The sequence below is a fragment of the Lolium rigidum genome, chromosome 6 (assembly GCF_022539505.1).
Source record: "Lolium rigidum isolate FL_2022 chromosome 6, APGP_CSIRO_Lrig_0.1, whole genome shotgun sequence".
Classification (NCBI taxonomy): Eukaryota; Viridiplantae; Streptophyta; class Magnoliopsida; order Poales; family Poaceae; genus Lolium; species Lolium rigidum.
Window position 1 is genome coordinate 31,944,734 of NC_061513.1, and position 13,871 is coordinate 31,958,604.

Sequence of the window (13,871 nt, forward strand, 5' to 3'; positions counted from 1 at the left end):
CTGGAGTGGCCTATGTATGCATGTATGTTGTAGACATGGTTCCCACCTTCCATGTCATGTACAGCTTGGCAGCAGCATGATTTGTGCCCAAACAAATAGGGCGAAAAGCAAGGAGCGAGCCAGGAGCTGCTTCCACGTAAGGCACAGCTTTTTTAGTTCATCAGTGTCAAATACAATTCCAATGCCCAACTCGATCATTTGCTCTTGCTCTTGATTATTCATCTCGTCGCTTGTCTTTGCTTGCCATTCACTCCCAATTCCGTCATCATGGTAATGGACAGTCCATAAAAATTAATGCAACAGTCTCTCTCATATTACTGTTTATCATCAATCTGTCTAAATGCCATATTGATGTACTCCAATATATGTGGTTGTATGTTTGAACTATACATAAATTATTTAAGTTTTAAAGTTCAGAAACTTACTCGGCAAGGATGAAGCCATGTTGAGCCCGGTAGTACAACATGCATTAGTTGATCATGGTAAAATAAATAGTTGATTTGAAACATTGACTCCATCAACTAAACTTGTATATCTTGAGACATTATTAAAGAAAAACAAGGGAAAGTGATCAATTACCATTGGTTGACCCTAGCTATGCAGGGACTAGTACTACAAAGCATAATCAACTTGACAGGCAAGAACTTGTCTTAATGAAATCAAGACTTGCTGCAATTGAGTCATTAGGGCTGTACGTATTGACTTAGCAATCTACCGTGCATTGGCATCGGTTGCACGTTCACCTCTATGATTGGATCACCAACTTACAACGCGTGTCGGGGCATCACAGGGCAGTTAGAGTTGGCAAAGCTAAAGATAGCCTAACGACTCATTTGGAAATATATTTTTTGGTTATGACATCTCATGCAAAATTGTAAACCTTGGCCAGTTTTTCTTTAAATCTATTTTTCTTTGATAAAATACAACATCTAGAGAGAGATACTCTCAAGTAAATTTTTATCAAAAACATTAGATAACATGTTAAGCACAATTATTACAACCTATAGAACAGGGGACAGACAGGGAACTCCACTCAACAAAATCATCTGCCAAAAATTAATTAACTGGCATTATCAACTCAACATGGTCATTCTGATTACTTAAAAATTGGAAGTCTTTGTATTGACATTTGGCAAGCAAGATATCCTAGTCCTAGACGACTCTAGCTATGACGACTGTTCTCGCCTTATTGTACATTGGACTACACATGCAATATAATTCAACTGCCTCTCGTATTTAAACAGTTCAGAGGTAGTAAAGCAAATGATATTTGAAATCACGACAACTTAAAATGTAAATGTCCTCAAGGTATATTCAACACGACGACAACTCTCAAAATGACTTTCCAATGATGCCAAATGATAAACTATCAAAAACAACGACTTGCACCCTAACTCTCAAAATCATCCCAACTCATCATAAAACTTATGAATTAGCCTTTTGTTTGGAAAACCATCAACATCGGTGCACAACCTTCTATACGTTTTGATCCTACTACAACATGTATATTATTTTTTCAATACACCCACAAACATGCAGCCAAGCTCCACCGCTCACAGGTGTATCAACTTTTGAACAAAATGACCCAAACTTAACTAACAGGTAATGCAACAAAAAAAAAACGAAATAGAAAACAGAACATCTGCAATTCTGTGACCATCAACTCCACAAGTCTGCCCATCCCAAAATGACACATCACTGTTGCCCAACTGTAATCCTGTAACCGTAAACGAGGACGACAGGAAATCAAAAAAATGTGACATGCTGCACCACCACAAACATGACCGTCGATGGGCCCTGCTCGAATTGGACAACGTTTTCTACAAATCAAGTTTGCATGGGGCCAGCAGAGCTCTCGCTTTCCAAGTCATCGAGAAATTTGTTGCAGGTGTTCATGGTGCGGGCATCGAGCAGGCTGTGGTTCCAGAGCTTGATCATAACGAATCGCCAGCACCTGTTCATCCAAAGTATATATATGTATATAAATCGAGACATGGGCACATAGGGTTAGGTGTTCATAGCAGATCTCTGAAGCAGCTGTTTACCATCGTAGAGCAGGGTTGTGCACGAGTTCTTGTCCGTGCTGCTCGGAGAATGCCATGCAAGCCCAGGGTATATGGCCATCAGCTAATACCCTGTGGTTAATAATATTAAAAGTATGAATGAAAACTGGAATATGTTCCACTGCCTCTTCTTTTCTACGAAACAAAATCTAGTAGCATGCTTTGATGTACCCTACCATCCAGGACAAATATCGAATACCACAGCTACATATATGTTGCCAAATCAAGCAGAATGGAGCAACTACTATAAGTTCTAGTGGCTGTTTGCTGTCGAAAGAATTCAATGGATTTCATAGTCCAAATTTTCAAATGAAACTTCTTTGTAAATTCCAAGAACAATTATCTAAATCCTCGTTAGTACAACAGGAAAAAGAATTTCCAGTGACAGATCCATAAGCAACAGCATTTTAATATCATATAACTCACTTCTCCATTATAATAACACGGTATTACTTCAAAGTTAACGTTCTATGACTTCTATCCAATCATACAAGTAATACAGTTGTGGCTATGTATTGGCATTCAGTAAACCAAATTTACTTGGCAAAACTCAGCCAAAATTTGGTTACTCTCTTGATACCTTCAAGGAATTACCTAGTCCTTAGCTTTTTTCATCTAGCAAGAGTTGCTTTATAGGAATAAAAATGGCTTAAACATTACTTGGTAGTAAATACTATTACAATTGGTTCACCAAGGCCAAGCTGTGTACCACCGAAAATAATAAAATAATTAATAGTTGCAGCAGGTCAAATCTCTCATGTGTACCGTGATAGCCAGAACTAAGAAGGAAATGTTATGGACAGGCCTGACCTTTGTTTCCGAACAAACGAATTCCACATATGCATAATACGCTTCTCGTCTTTAGTAACGTCAGAAAAACCATCGAGCATCTGCATTTACTCAGCAAAGTTAAGATAACCAGAATCAACTATTAATACATGTGAATGTAGAAGCCTGCAAATATTCCAGGTTTGAATGGAGCAAGAAGATTATAACATTGTACCGTCATATCTTCAAAGTCAGCGATGTCATCATCAATTTCGTCTTCACTGTCATGATCTCCCAAAACATCTTCTAGTTCCATTCTCTAGAAAATGTTAAACAGCAGTCAGGCTAAATTTTAGTTGATGCTGTCACGTAGTCGCCATGCTAGGTGAAGTTTCTTGTAGGAATTTTTTGTTCAACTGAATTGTTTTGTCTTTTTACTTGATTCACCGAAATATAGCAGGAAAGGGAACAAGGACTACTACTTTCTACCAACCTCTGCTGTTGACAGACCTCAATACTTTATACTTATATACAAAAAAGTTACCAATGAAATAACAGAAACAAAGATTCAACTTTTCCCACAAGTAACTATACACCTGAAAAGCATCAGGCAGAATATCCTCCATGTATGCAGGCATTATGTTGCAGATATTTACATGTGTGTTTCAATAGGTACATGAGACCACAAAAGCGAAAGCCTAATTTGCGACAAGCATACACACACACCCTCAATTGCATACACAAAAGATAGTTGAGTGTTGCATGATTGTAATCACCTGCGCCTTCTGAGAATGGAAGAACTCACGTTTTTGCAGCAGTAGACGCCTGCCAGATGAAAGAACAAACAAAAACCATGTTAGTGGAACAACTTCTATCAGAAGAGCCTCAAGAAGCAATTAAATGGAAAGTAACAGGATATCAAAAACATAAACAGAATGGCCTACTTTCTGGGGCCAAATCGATCAATGGAGAGCTTCCTTGACTTCCCAAACTCTAGAACTGCTGATGTTGAATGATTGCTAACATGTAATGCGGGGTGAGAAACAATTGAAGCTTGGGGCACAGAAATCCCTGAGAATATAGGCACCATCAGATAAATCCCAAAAAAATTCAGGTTGTAACAACGGTAGAAAGTTCAGTACTTCAACATCAGGAGAATCTTGTCAGATCACGGACCCAAATGTTGTGCATAATGGACTTCATTAACAATTTATGCACTGCATGCTAGCAACTCACATTTGGGTCCCTAATCCAACAGGACTCTCGAGGGCAAGATAGGCATTTCAGCAAGAAAAATGAATATTTTGGGGAGTTGGTGACAACAAGGCTGATGGCAGCGGCAAATAAGGGTAAGGTTTTAGAAATGGGTGGGACATAAAGACAGATTTCATTGGCGACAAACTGAGGATCGATCCTGTGAAAATACGATGGCATATTTATTTTCTCTGAGGAAATGTGAAACATTTCAACCCACTAAATACTTTTTTTCTCGAACACACACCAAAATCTGTGTCATTTGTACTAGAAGAAGGCACCAAGATGGCTGAGAGTACAAACCAAACGGAAAGGAAACAAAACGCTGCAAAGGAGTCAATAAGATGTGAAATGTACTATGGTGTTTTCATTTCAATGTAGTTTGTTTAATATGCCAAGACCCCATGAGATGTGAAATATACCATTTTTGTTTGGGACATAATCCACATCAAACCCTTTATGGGCATCTTTGGATGATCCTGGTTCTGCAGTATGTGCATGTACATGACCCATATTTCCTGGTGATCTTGATTCCACAATATCTCTGATATTTCCTGGTGATCTTGATTCCACAATATTTCTGATATTTTCTGGTGATCTTGATTCCACAATATCTCTGATATTTTCTGGTGATCTTGATTCCACAATATCTCTGATATTTTCTGGTGATCTTGATTCCACAATATCTCTGATATTTTCTGGTGATCTTGATTCCACAATATCTCTGATATGTGGATGTACATGCTTGGTCTTCTCGATTGATGTTTCTAATCTTCTACACCTCTTCTTAAACCTTGATCTGATGGAACACAGTTAAGCAAATTGAGCAGAGAGTGTAGCATTGTTAAAAGTAACGGAGTATGAACGCACCGGTAGAAAAACATTTTCTTGCTTGGTTCATCTCCTTCTCCTGCAGGGCTTAGAAGCTGGAATTGAGCAGAGAATTAGCTTTCCAAATTTAAAGTAGTAGTTTGACGAAAATGCAGCCGAGATCATGTCAGGCAGGATTCCTCCTATCTAGGTGCAAGGATCAAAACACTGAGATTGCATCAGTGTAATATCCATAGACATGTTAGTATGTCACTTGAAACAGAGTACATTCGAAATCCTTCGTCCCATTTACCTCCGCTCTCCTGGCATCAACCTTTAGACTAAGATTAACAACTTGGCATTCTTCAAAGACCTGTGTCGACAAAAATAGAACTAATTATCAAATATTGTGATTGAATAAGAATTTGAAATGGAGATCTCAGAGGATAACAAACCCCAAAATCACAGTGAAATAGCCAATGCGATGAGGTTAAATGATATGCCAGGCCCTAGTACCACAAAAGAGAATCACCATATGAGATGGCTTGAGTAAACAAAAAAATTTAGTGGAACTGTTGACAAAGGAAACAAAATCTGAGTTCCCTCACTAGAAAAGAGAAACATCAATGTTCGCGGGATCATCTTAAGAACCATCGTTTAGTAGCAACCAGAATCATATGATGACAGATAAAACTAAAGGCATTTTGCTTCGAAATTTACCTTGAAACTTCCACACTTTACCAAGCAAATGGAGCAAGAAAAATCTTCCGTAACTGGTAAGAAGGAATAAATATATAAATAAGAAATGGGAACCCATGATAGCGAAGAATAAAAGAAAACTATCTACGCTTAATTATATCTGTTATAGTGATACATAACTGAAGTAAAACAGGTATCTTCTCGCAAAACAAAGAAGCAAAACAGGAAACTAAACCCTGGATCTTGACAATGCAGATCTAGCTTAATGTCACAAAGATGGACAATAAACTAGAGATGACTTGGGAAAATAATCTATTGAGTTTTTCTTTAGTTTAAAAAAACATACAGGCACAGGCACACAGCAAAACCACTATAGTTGGTAATGAAATGTCAACTTTAACTCCAGGAATATGTGCAAAACAAAACAAAAAAAATAGCATACAATTTCATAGTTTACTTTCGTGTGTATGCACACAAAGATGTACACAATGGAATATATCTTGTCTTGCAGTTCTTCAAAGATATTATCACATCACAAATAATTTGACAGCAATTAAAATACACTAGCATAAAACAAAAGGTTGCCTCAATGCTGGCGCTCCTTCAGGTTATCGTGTGAATGTGGAGTTTGTGCTGGCAAAGGCGGTTTCTAAATATCCATGCAATTAGAGGGAAATTCATGGTACCGAACTCAGATTTGTTAAGTTGGGACTTAGGATATAGTGATAATCTCTTAGCATTTGGTTGAAGTGAGCTCTTTTTAAGCTAAGAAAGAAAATACAAATATATTCTCTCTACTCATCTCTTCATATTCCTTGTTTTTTCTCCCTGTTATTATATCTTCCTAGTTTCTGCTATTTGCCTTCTGTCAATGCCTATTGTTCATCCAATCCATGCTTAACTTCTTTCCCAACCAAACCACAAGTCCACAACTAAATGTCCTTACATAAACAACATGGGTAGAAAAAGAAAAGTCACTAGGCGTTGTTCCCATAACAAGATAAATGGAATGGGAAAATCATCGGACCTAGAACAAATGGCAATACCTGATGCAAAACCAGTGCCAACGAAATTGGGAAGAGACCAAGGTGGGGAGAGAGAGAGAGAGAGAACAAACCTTCACGTTTTACGACCTTTTTGCAGTGCCTGTAGTTAAAGAGCACATTGCCTGTTCTTAACCTGTAGAATCAATATTCGCAGTAAAATTGGTCAAATCAAATATGAAATGTATTTGACAAAAAAATAAAACTCGACAACTCAAGTAAGGTGCAAACATTTGATAACTAGGCCTCTTGTAACCAATGTTCAGGTTCAACCAGGTTCAGGATAGACCGGTTTCTGCCTGGCTGCATGCGCTCAATGCTATATAAGAGCCTCCTCTCCCCTGAGTACCAAATCCCAGTAGCTTAAAATATTAATTTGGTGTTTCTAAGTCGCGTACTTCCTCTAGATAAGAATTCAGTTGACACACTTGCAAGCCGTCCAATCGACACATAAACAGCAACCAATGATCTGATCAACACATGAGCACAACACATCCTAGGAGTGTCCATTGGTTTCCTTCCCCACCCCGTCTCCTCTCACTTTCCTCTTGCATTGCATGCCCCTTCTCACTTGTCACCCACTTTCCACATCAAATCATATCTTCCCACCTCCACTTACCTCTGCACTCCAGGCCACCTGATGGCGCGGTAGTCGGGGCCCTCCCAGGCTATCAAACGTTAGCCTTGTATAGTTCTTTGTAGCTTCTTCTTTTTCTTTCTTGTTTTGCTTAACCTTTAGTTTTTTTTCGCTTTTTCTATCTTTAACGTTTGTAGCTTCGCTACGCTGGTGTACCATCCGCTTTCTATGCGGTTTTCTTCTAATACACAAAGACACACGCGCTGGCGTGTGTTCGAGAAAAAATAGTTGCTACAAGAGAGCCAAGGTGTTGCTAGAAGACATTTGCCCTCGGCGCCCCCTAAGGCATGAAATGTCGGAAGCCTTAAAACGGGAAGAAGCTTCAGCTGCAACATCCACCATGTTCTCTAAAGCAGCGGTGTCATGCTGGATGTGTTTCTACATTAACACAAAAATAGCTGTGCGGTGAAAGTTTCTGCAGATGATTAACCCGGTTGAAAGTTGAACACACAATCTAGTATATGTTTTCCGGAGTCTCAACTGAAATGTTCTCAAAATAGTGTGGCGCATGTGAGTGGTGTGGTGCCGAATGGCAATTCATATATGTATTTATATTTCTGCTGTATATGTTACTAGTTACTGATAATGCAGCACAAGCTAGAACAACATCTTGTAAAGGTGCCTCAGCGCGATTCTTGAGTGCAAGCACTTACAATCTACTCAACCTAGTTGATATGGATGCTTTTACGCTAAACCACGTAAGGACAACATGTAATGATTTGTAGCTCCTTCTCATGACACTCCAAAGAGCAAAATAAAATCTCACATTCGAGGGATAAAGCGCATAAGCATGAAGGACTAGAACATATATTCCTCATAATGAGAGGTAATAAATAGAATAAGGGAACAAAGTTTCATTAAATTTCAGGAGTGAGCTATGTAGATCAGTTACTGTTACCTTATGATATCTGGTAATGACGAAAGTGGGACATCATCATATGAGTAACTACTATAAGGACATCTCTGCGTGTCTCTTGCACCAGCCTCTTGGGCATCTATCCTCACTTGTAGTTCATATGAACCCTGTAACACAAAAAAGGTTAAGGATCAAGCAAAGCTGCTGTAAATAACTTCCAATTTTCAGCAAACTGAGGTGCTGCTATACTCAAAACAATATTTGCTGACAAATTTGGAAGCGGCAATAATTAGATTACACAAACAGAGCCCCTCAAAAAAAAGATTACACAAACAGGGAAGAACTTACTGTAGCATCTGCCTTTTGAGAGCAAAAAGTGAAGCAAGTGTCATTCTCAAGTAACATTGGCTGTGTACATGCCGAAAGAACAAGCAGAGTCAGCAAACAATTTATAAAGAAAGCAAAGACGATAGAGAAATCTGAGGCACTTGGGAATGGAAACAAGGAGAAATGTTTAGAGATGTTAGATATACACATTTCATAAATTGCAGATTGTTGTGCTGTTAATTTTGAGAATTTATCACATGCACCTACAAGTTAATGCAAAGTATACTTTTTTTTCGAGAAAAGAGAACCTTTGTGTCTCATTTCATTGAAAAGATAGAGGTATTTACAAGTCTCCTACGAGGTGGGTTACAGTTTTCAAGCACAGGCAAAGTATACTGTTAACGGTGGGAAATTTGCCACTGTCATTGGGTGCCAGTTCATCGCATGCGGTTAGGTCTTCCAATGTTCTACAAGCCTATCCCTCCACTTTAGTAAGCATTGCAATTTTTCAATGATGAATAGGTGTTAATTTAACCATTTATAAAGGTACAATTGGAATTTGCACCAGATGCTGAAGCTCGGACAGTTTTTGTGTTGAATATCAAAGTAAAGGCAGTCAAATACTCCCAATTATTGAACACACAGGTGGCAATATGCATAGCAAATCATCAGAACTCAAACAGGTGGCGAAGTGCGAATGAATGTGGTAAGGAGATTTCTTTTCCTGAAACAAGTGTCATACAACAATGGTAGCTCAACTGTCCCGCGATTATGAATCGAGCGGAGAATAAAATAATCAGAAAAAATGCAATAAAAAGTCAGAATATGCAACACATACTTTAATAACTTTGCAGCATACCTCTATGAAGCCTGGGTTCATACTTATTCCTGAAGTCAATTCCACAGTCTGCCCCAAACTTAAAGTTACGCAATTATCGAAAGATGAGGAAAGTAAATCCATAGGTATTTTACCCCAGGAACATTGGCCTCCAAGCTCTGAAAAATGTACAAGAATTAGTATATCAATATGACCACAAATGTATTGTTCGTTCCTGAGTTGTACAACCAGTGTTTATGTTCAATAATTTTCAAGCACAAGTTTGAGATTATATTTTGCTAAGTGTGGAAGCTACAACAAAGAGAATCCCTTGAACATGGTGAAAGACGAATTTATATTGCCCACGATGCAGAGGACCTATTGACATGTCATCTTGCCGAATACTAACCACACATATTTTAGTATAGTTTATTGCTTTGGTCATCTTAACTACTCTAAAAGGAAGGCAAACATAGCCAACTGTTGTGCAATTAACATAATACATTTTTCAGTTACAAATGGATGAATGACATGTTTAGTGGTTTTCAAGTTCAGAGTAAAAAGTATGAAGGTTTTTATCTTCCCCAAGAAGGCTTGGCAAGTTAGTGTTCACTGTGTACCACAGGGATTTGTGGTTTAACGGATTTGATTTGATTGTTTGCAATTAATACAGAGTGTGTGTTGGATTCAGAACATTGTTAGGCATAAGGCAAAAAAAAGTATGGTTGTCCCCTTCAATCTTTTGGATGCAGAGGTTGACCAAAGGCTTGTAACATTCAGTCTGGTCAACAATTTGGTGTTAGTGACAAACAAATGGATCAACCCCAGTATGACGAACAAATACATTGTATGGACTATTGAATGACTGCCACACGATGCCAACCATAACTTACTTTGAGGAGAAGAATACTCCACATGGTTCCTTGAGAAGTTTTCATTAAGATTTTTTCCACGTTGGCCTTTTGAAATGAAGAGAAAACTGAAAATCAAATCAATGAGCAAAGAAGTGCTATCCACAAATAATCACATAGGGTTCACACTATACCACAGCTAATAAGGATAATGTTAAGGTTGCAAACTTGTAAGGTTGCGAAACTCTTCAAATCGGGGATAGTGAATGTGGCTTTAGTGTGGTCACTGTTTCCAGATTCACTAAAAGAAGTCAGGAGAGAAGCCCAGCTGAACTGATACACTGGAGAATGCTGCAATATGAAACTACAAGTGAGAAAAACGACCATCTGATATACACATGCTACTATCTTCCATGAACTAAAATAAGTGCTTACCCCATTAAGTGAATCATTAGTAGTAGCTCTAGCAAACAGAACATGGAGAGGAAAGATACCATGAGCTGGCAACTCAGTATTTGCGCTTCCAGAAATTGATACCGATATCTGTATCCTACAGTAATTAGCAAAAACGCATGTCAGTAATTTCCCAAAGAACTAGCTTCGGCTTTCAATCATGCTACTGGTATATTACGAAGTTTATTCTTTAAAAAAGCTTAAGGGCTCCGTTGAATCGATCTACCATTTAGATCTAATACGAATTTAATTCATGAAAATTACTAAGAGCATCAGAATCCGTCTCAAGATGCTCAGCTAAAAATATGAAATAATGCATCCATAGAATAAGAAATACTTCAATTTTGAATTGTTTAATAGATTTACCTCTTTTTCCGTTTTGCTTCTATCTTATAACAAAGGCATCTTTGAAGTGAAGAGGGCTGCGAAATTCAACTGAGTCACTGGTATCTAAAATAAAGTTAACACAGTCCATGCAGAGTAAGGTATAAAACTTTACATTTTTAATGGCTCTTTGTTGAATAATATTGTATAGCATAACTGGTTTGTCGTATAATGCCAAACATTCCTCATGGGTAAGTTCCTCATCTGGAGATAACTGAGCTCTTGACTGCTGACCACACGTCTCGTCTGCACACCTGGGGACACTGAATCCACATCCATTGTTCCTACACAAAAAATACTTGCATCAAACAAAAAGCAGAATCCATGTCACATCAAAAACAAGAAACCCATCCAATACACATACAAACCAACACGACTAGTTCCCATTACAAACCAACACATATTTCCAGCAAGTAATCATTAACTGCCAAACATAGCCATTTTTCGTCAAAACTCACATGGAACCATATATAAACCTCAAGATATCAGTCCCAACATACTTCCTAGTGCAATATACAGTTATTCAGACATTGTGTATAATCATCCAATGGTTTATTAATAGTGTACCTTTACAAAAGATCATGGGATTTGGATCCCAAACTTATCTACCAGACATTGACAGACCCTTGCAATTTGCCAAAAGCAATATAGAGATTCTCATAGCAGAAGAAACATATAAGACAAACATAACAGTACAAATAGCAAAGCGGGTAGCTGATTACACTGCATCGTTGTTATGTGAAGGTAGACCAGGCATCCTCGCCGTGAAGCACTCCGATTCCCTTGTGGTCACACGAAACCGCCGAAATCAGCACGCACAAGCACATAAAACAAGTGTCTGCACAAATAACCCTATGGGCAGATCAGTAGTAAAACGGCATAAAAGATTCCAACTAAGTATCCATGAGCTGGATTGGATCTGCGGGTAGATCTGACTGCTCGCGGCAGGAAATAAGATCAAGTTGCAACTAATCAAATCAAATATCTACCAAGAAAAGAAGTGTTACCCTGGGTAGATCTCTGGTAGAAAGGAGATAGATGGCTCTTTTGTGGGCTCCGATTGAAGAACGGCCGCGGCGAAGTGGTTGGGGTATGGAGGGAGGGGGGGGGGGGGGGCTTTGGGGCTCGACTCTCTTTACTTCTTTCCTGAACGCCGTCGGTTCCAAATGGAGCAACAGAGCCCCAGTGGGGAAAGGGGTGTGGATCCAGCAGGGCTGTGTGTATTTTTCGGCCATCCAATTGAGGAAACAACAATCAAAATAAAGGTTCCAGTATGAAAACAAGGATGTGCTCAATTTGGAGTGCTGCCAGCTGTACTGGATGTGAATGTACTGCTGCCGCGTATGCGCGTTCGCACAGATACATGTCAACCCAGGAGGCAGGGAGTGGGAGGGATTGCCATATGGATAGTTTTAAATCGATCAAAAATTCCTTTTACTGTTTACAATATATTGCTTGCCATTTCCTGTTTTATAATTTAGATTCTTTGTTAGCACACAATACATATGTTCAACTGCCAGCCAATACTTTAGCAACACAATATGGCCTTGTTTGGGCCAAGATGGCCTGGGTCCTGGTACACGTTGTACCGTGGATGGGCCATGATCCGGGGCACTAGCGGACCATTGAAACCAGGCCAAAGCGAGCCTGAACTGGCCATCCAGCTTCCTAACAGACTCGAGCTTAGCTCAACAAAGCTCGAAACACACGAAAGCGATGTTGACTCCTATGAAAACAGAATGAGTCGATGAAGCAGGAGTAGAGGCTTGAACTTGGCTCAACAAAGTGAGTGCAAACTGTCAAAATTATAGGGGTACGGATCCAACCGACCCTTTTCGAGCTATTCGAGCCCGGGCTCGTACGCAAGCTTGGCTCCATAATCGAGCTCAAATAGCCTACAACAACTAAACTATTAAAAGCGCCACGACAGTTAATGCATAGTGGTTGCTGGCCCTTGTTAGGATGTTAGGGAGATCACAACATAAAACCTTGAATCTCCAGAAGGAGCACCTCAAGGTTCTTGGTAACGTTCTGCAGATGCTCTATACTAGGCAAATCAATAAGTTGCATGGCTTTCGCGTATGGGGAAAGCGTGGCCTGTGGAATGGAGGATGGCCATTTGGTTCACCGCTTACTACATATACATGCCTACCCTTTGTAATTCTTCCAACAATGCTGAAACCTACGCGATAACTATGGCAGTTTTGGGGGAACAAATCATTAACATCTAACGGCTAGTCTATTAACTGGTGACGAGCAGATTTCCAAATGGGAGCAAAACAAAAGGTGTGGATGTTGCCTAACTGAGCAAGTCATGTCCATGAACCATGCAAGCTCATCTGCTTTGCAAAGCTGCAATCTTCTTGTGCTAACGGAGGCCCTACTTGCTAGATACATCTACTGGTTTAGAACTAGGAGCGGTAAAAGGAAAGCAAGGCCATGGCCCAGTGATTACCGGTGAATTACTAGCTGCCCGTCCAGCAAGCTCGGCAATAGCATCTCCGTGTCTGACACCAATCGTGGTAGGAATTAAGTAGTAGCGAACATTGCGAGTCTGCAAGTCCTAGAACTCGGAAATCTGAAGAGGGGACTGGCATTTACCGTCCTAGGTCCCACAGGACCGCCGACGAGCGCTCCCGCTCATGGTCGCCGGCCGCGGGCGGCGGCAGGCAGGCGGCAGCTCGAACGCCGCACGGAAGGCGGTAAGCTGGCGCATGATGCGGGAGGCGGGGTGGGTGGGTGAAAGGGCGACGCCGGAGGTAGGCTCGATGGAGGCGGCGGCGCTGGCCTCCCGGGGAGCGGGACGGAGGACGCGTCCCCTGCGCGACGCGTGTCGTTGGGCCTCTGTGCTGTGGACTGTGGTCCGGTAGGGCTCCGGATCTTGGCCCATCTACGGTTCAACAGATCCA

At 40.1% G+C, this 13,871-nt stretch overlaps 1 protein-coding gene across 7 annotated transcripts in view; it reads right to left on the minus strand.

Moving 5' to 3' along the window:
- Positions 1-1,475: 1,475 nt before the first annotated feature.
- LOC124661018 (polycomb group protein EMF2B-like) overlaps positions 1,476-13,871 on the minus strand; it is a 35,682-nt gene continuing 23,286 nt past the window's right edge. Inside the window, exons 1-22 of one of the 7 annotated variants that reach the window (XM_047198878.1) lie at positions 11,970-12,049; positions 11,685-11,800; positions 11,078-11,246; positions 10,945-11,000; positions 10,561-10,675; positions 10,320-10,476; positions 10,168-10,233; positions 9,317-9,453; positions 8,479-8,538; positions 8,173-8,297; positions 6,712-6,773; positions 5,616-5,668; positions 5,351-5,404; positions 5,209-5,268; positions 4,956-5,011; positions 4,508-4,884; positions 3,776-3,902; positions 3,608-3,656; positions 3,067-3,150; positions 2,874-2,953; positions 2,046-2,135; positions 1,476-1,954 (exon numbers count right to left, since the gene is read on the minus strand). In XM_047198878.1, the coding sequence (XP_047054834.1) occupies positions 1,828-1,954; positions 2,046-2,135; positions 2,874-2,953; positions 3,067-3,150; positions 3,608-3,656; positions 3,776-3,902; positions 4,508-4,884; positions 4,956-5,011; positions 5,209-5,268; positions 5,351-5,404; positions 5,616-5,668; positions 6,712-6,773; positions 8,173-8,297; positions 8,479-8,538; positions 9,317-9,453; positions 10,168-10,233; positions 10,320-10,476; positions 10,561-10,675; positions 10,945-11,000; positions 11,078-11,246; positions 11,685-11,719 (2,139 nt within the window). In that variant the 5' untranslated portion in view covers positions 11,720-11,800; positions 11,970-12,049 and the 3' untranslated portion in view covers positions 1,476-1,827. Of the gene's footprint in view, positions 1,955-2,045; positions 2,136-2,873; positions 2,954-3,066; positions 3,151-3,607; positions 3,657-3,775; positions 3,903-4,507; positions 4,885-4,955; positions 5,012-5,208; positions 5,269-5,350; positions 5,405-5,615; positions 5,669-6,711; positions 6,774-8,172; positions 8,298-8,478; positions 8,539-9,316; positions 9,454-10,167; positions 10,234-10,319; positions 10,477-10,560; positions 10,676-10,944; positions 11,001-11,077; positions 11,247-11,684; positions 11,881-11,969; positions 12,050-13,871 lie in introns of those variants that run through there. The other 6 variants (XM_047198876.1, XM_047198879.1, XM_047198877.1 and 3 more) reach the window with 6 other exon arrangements.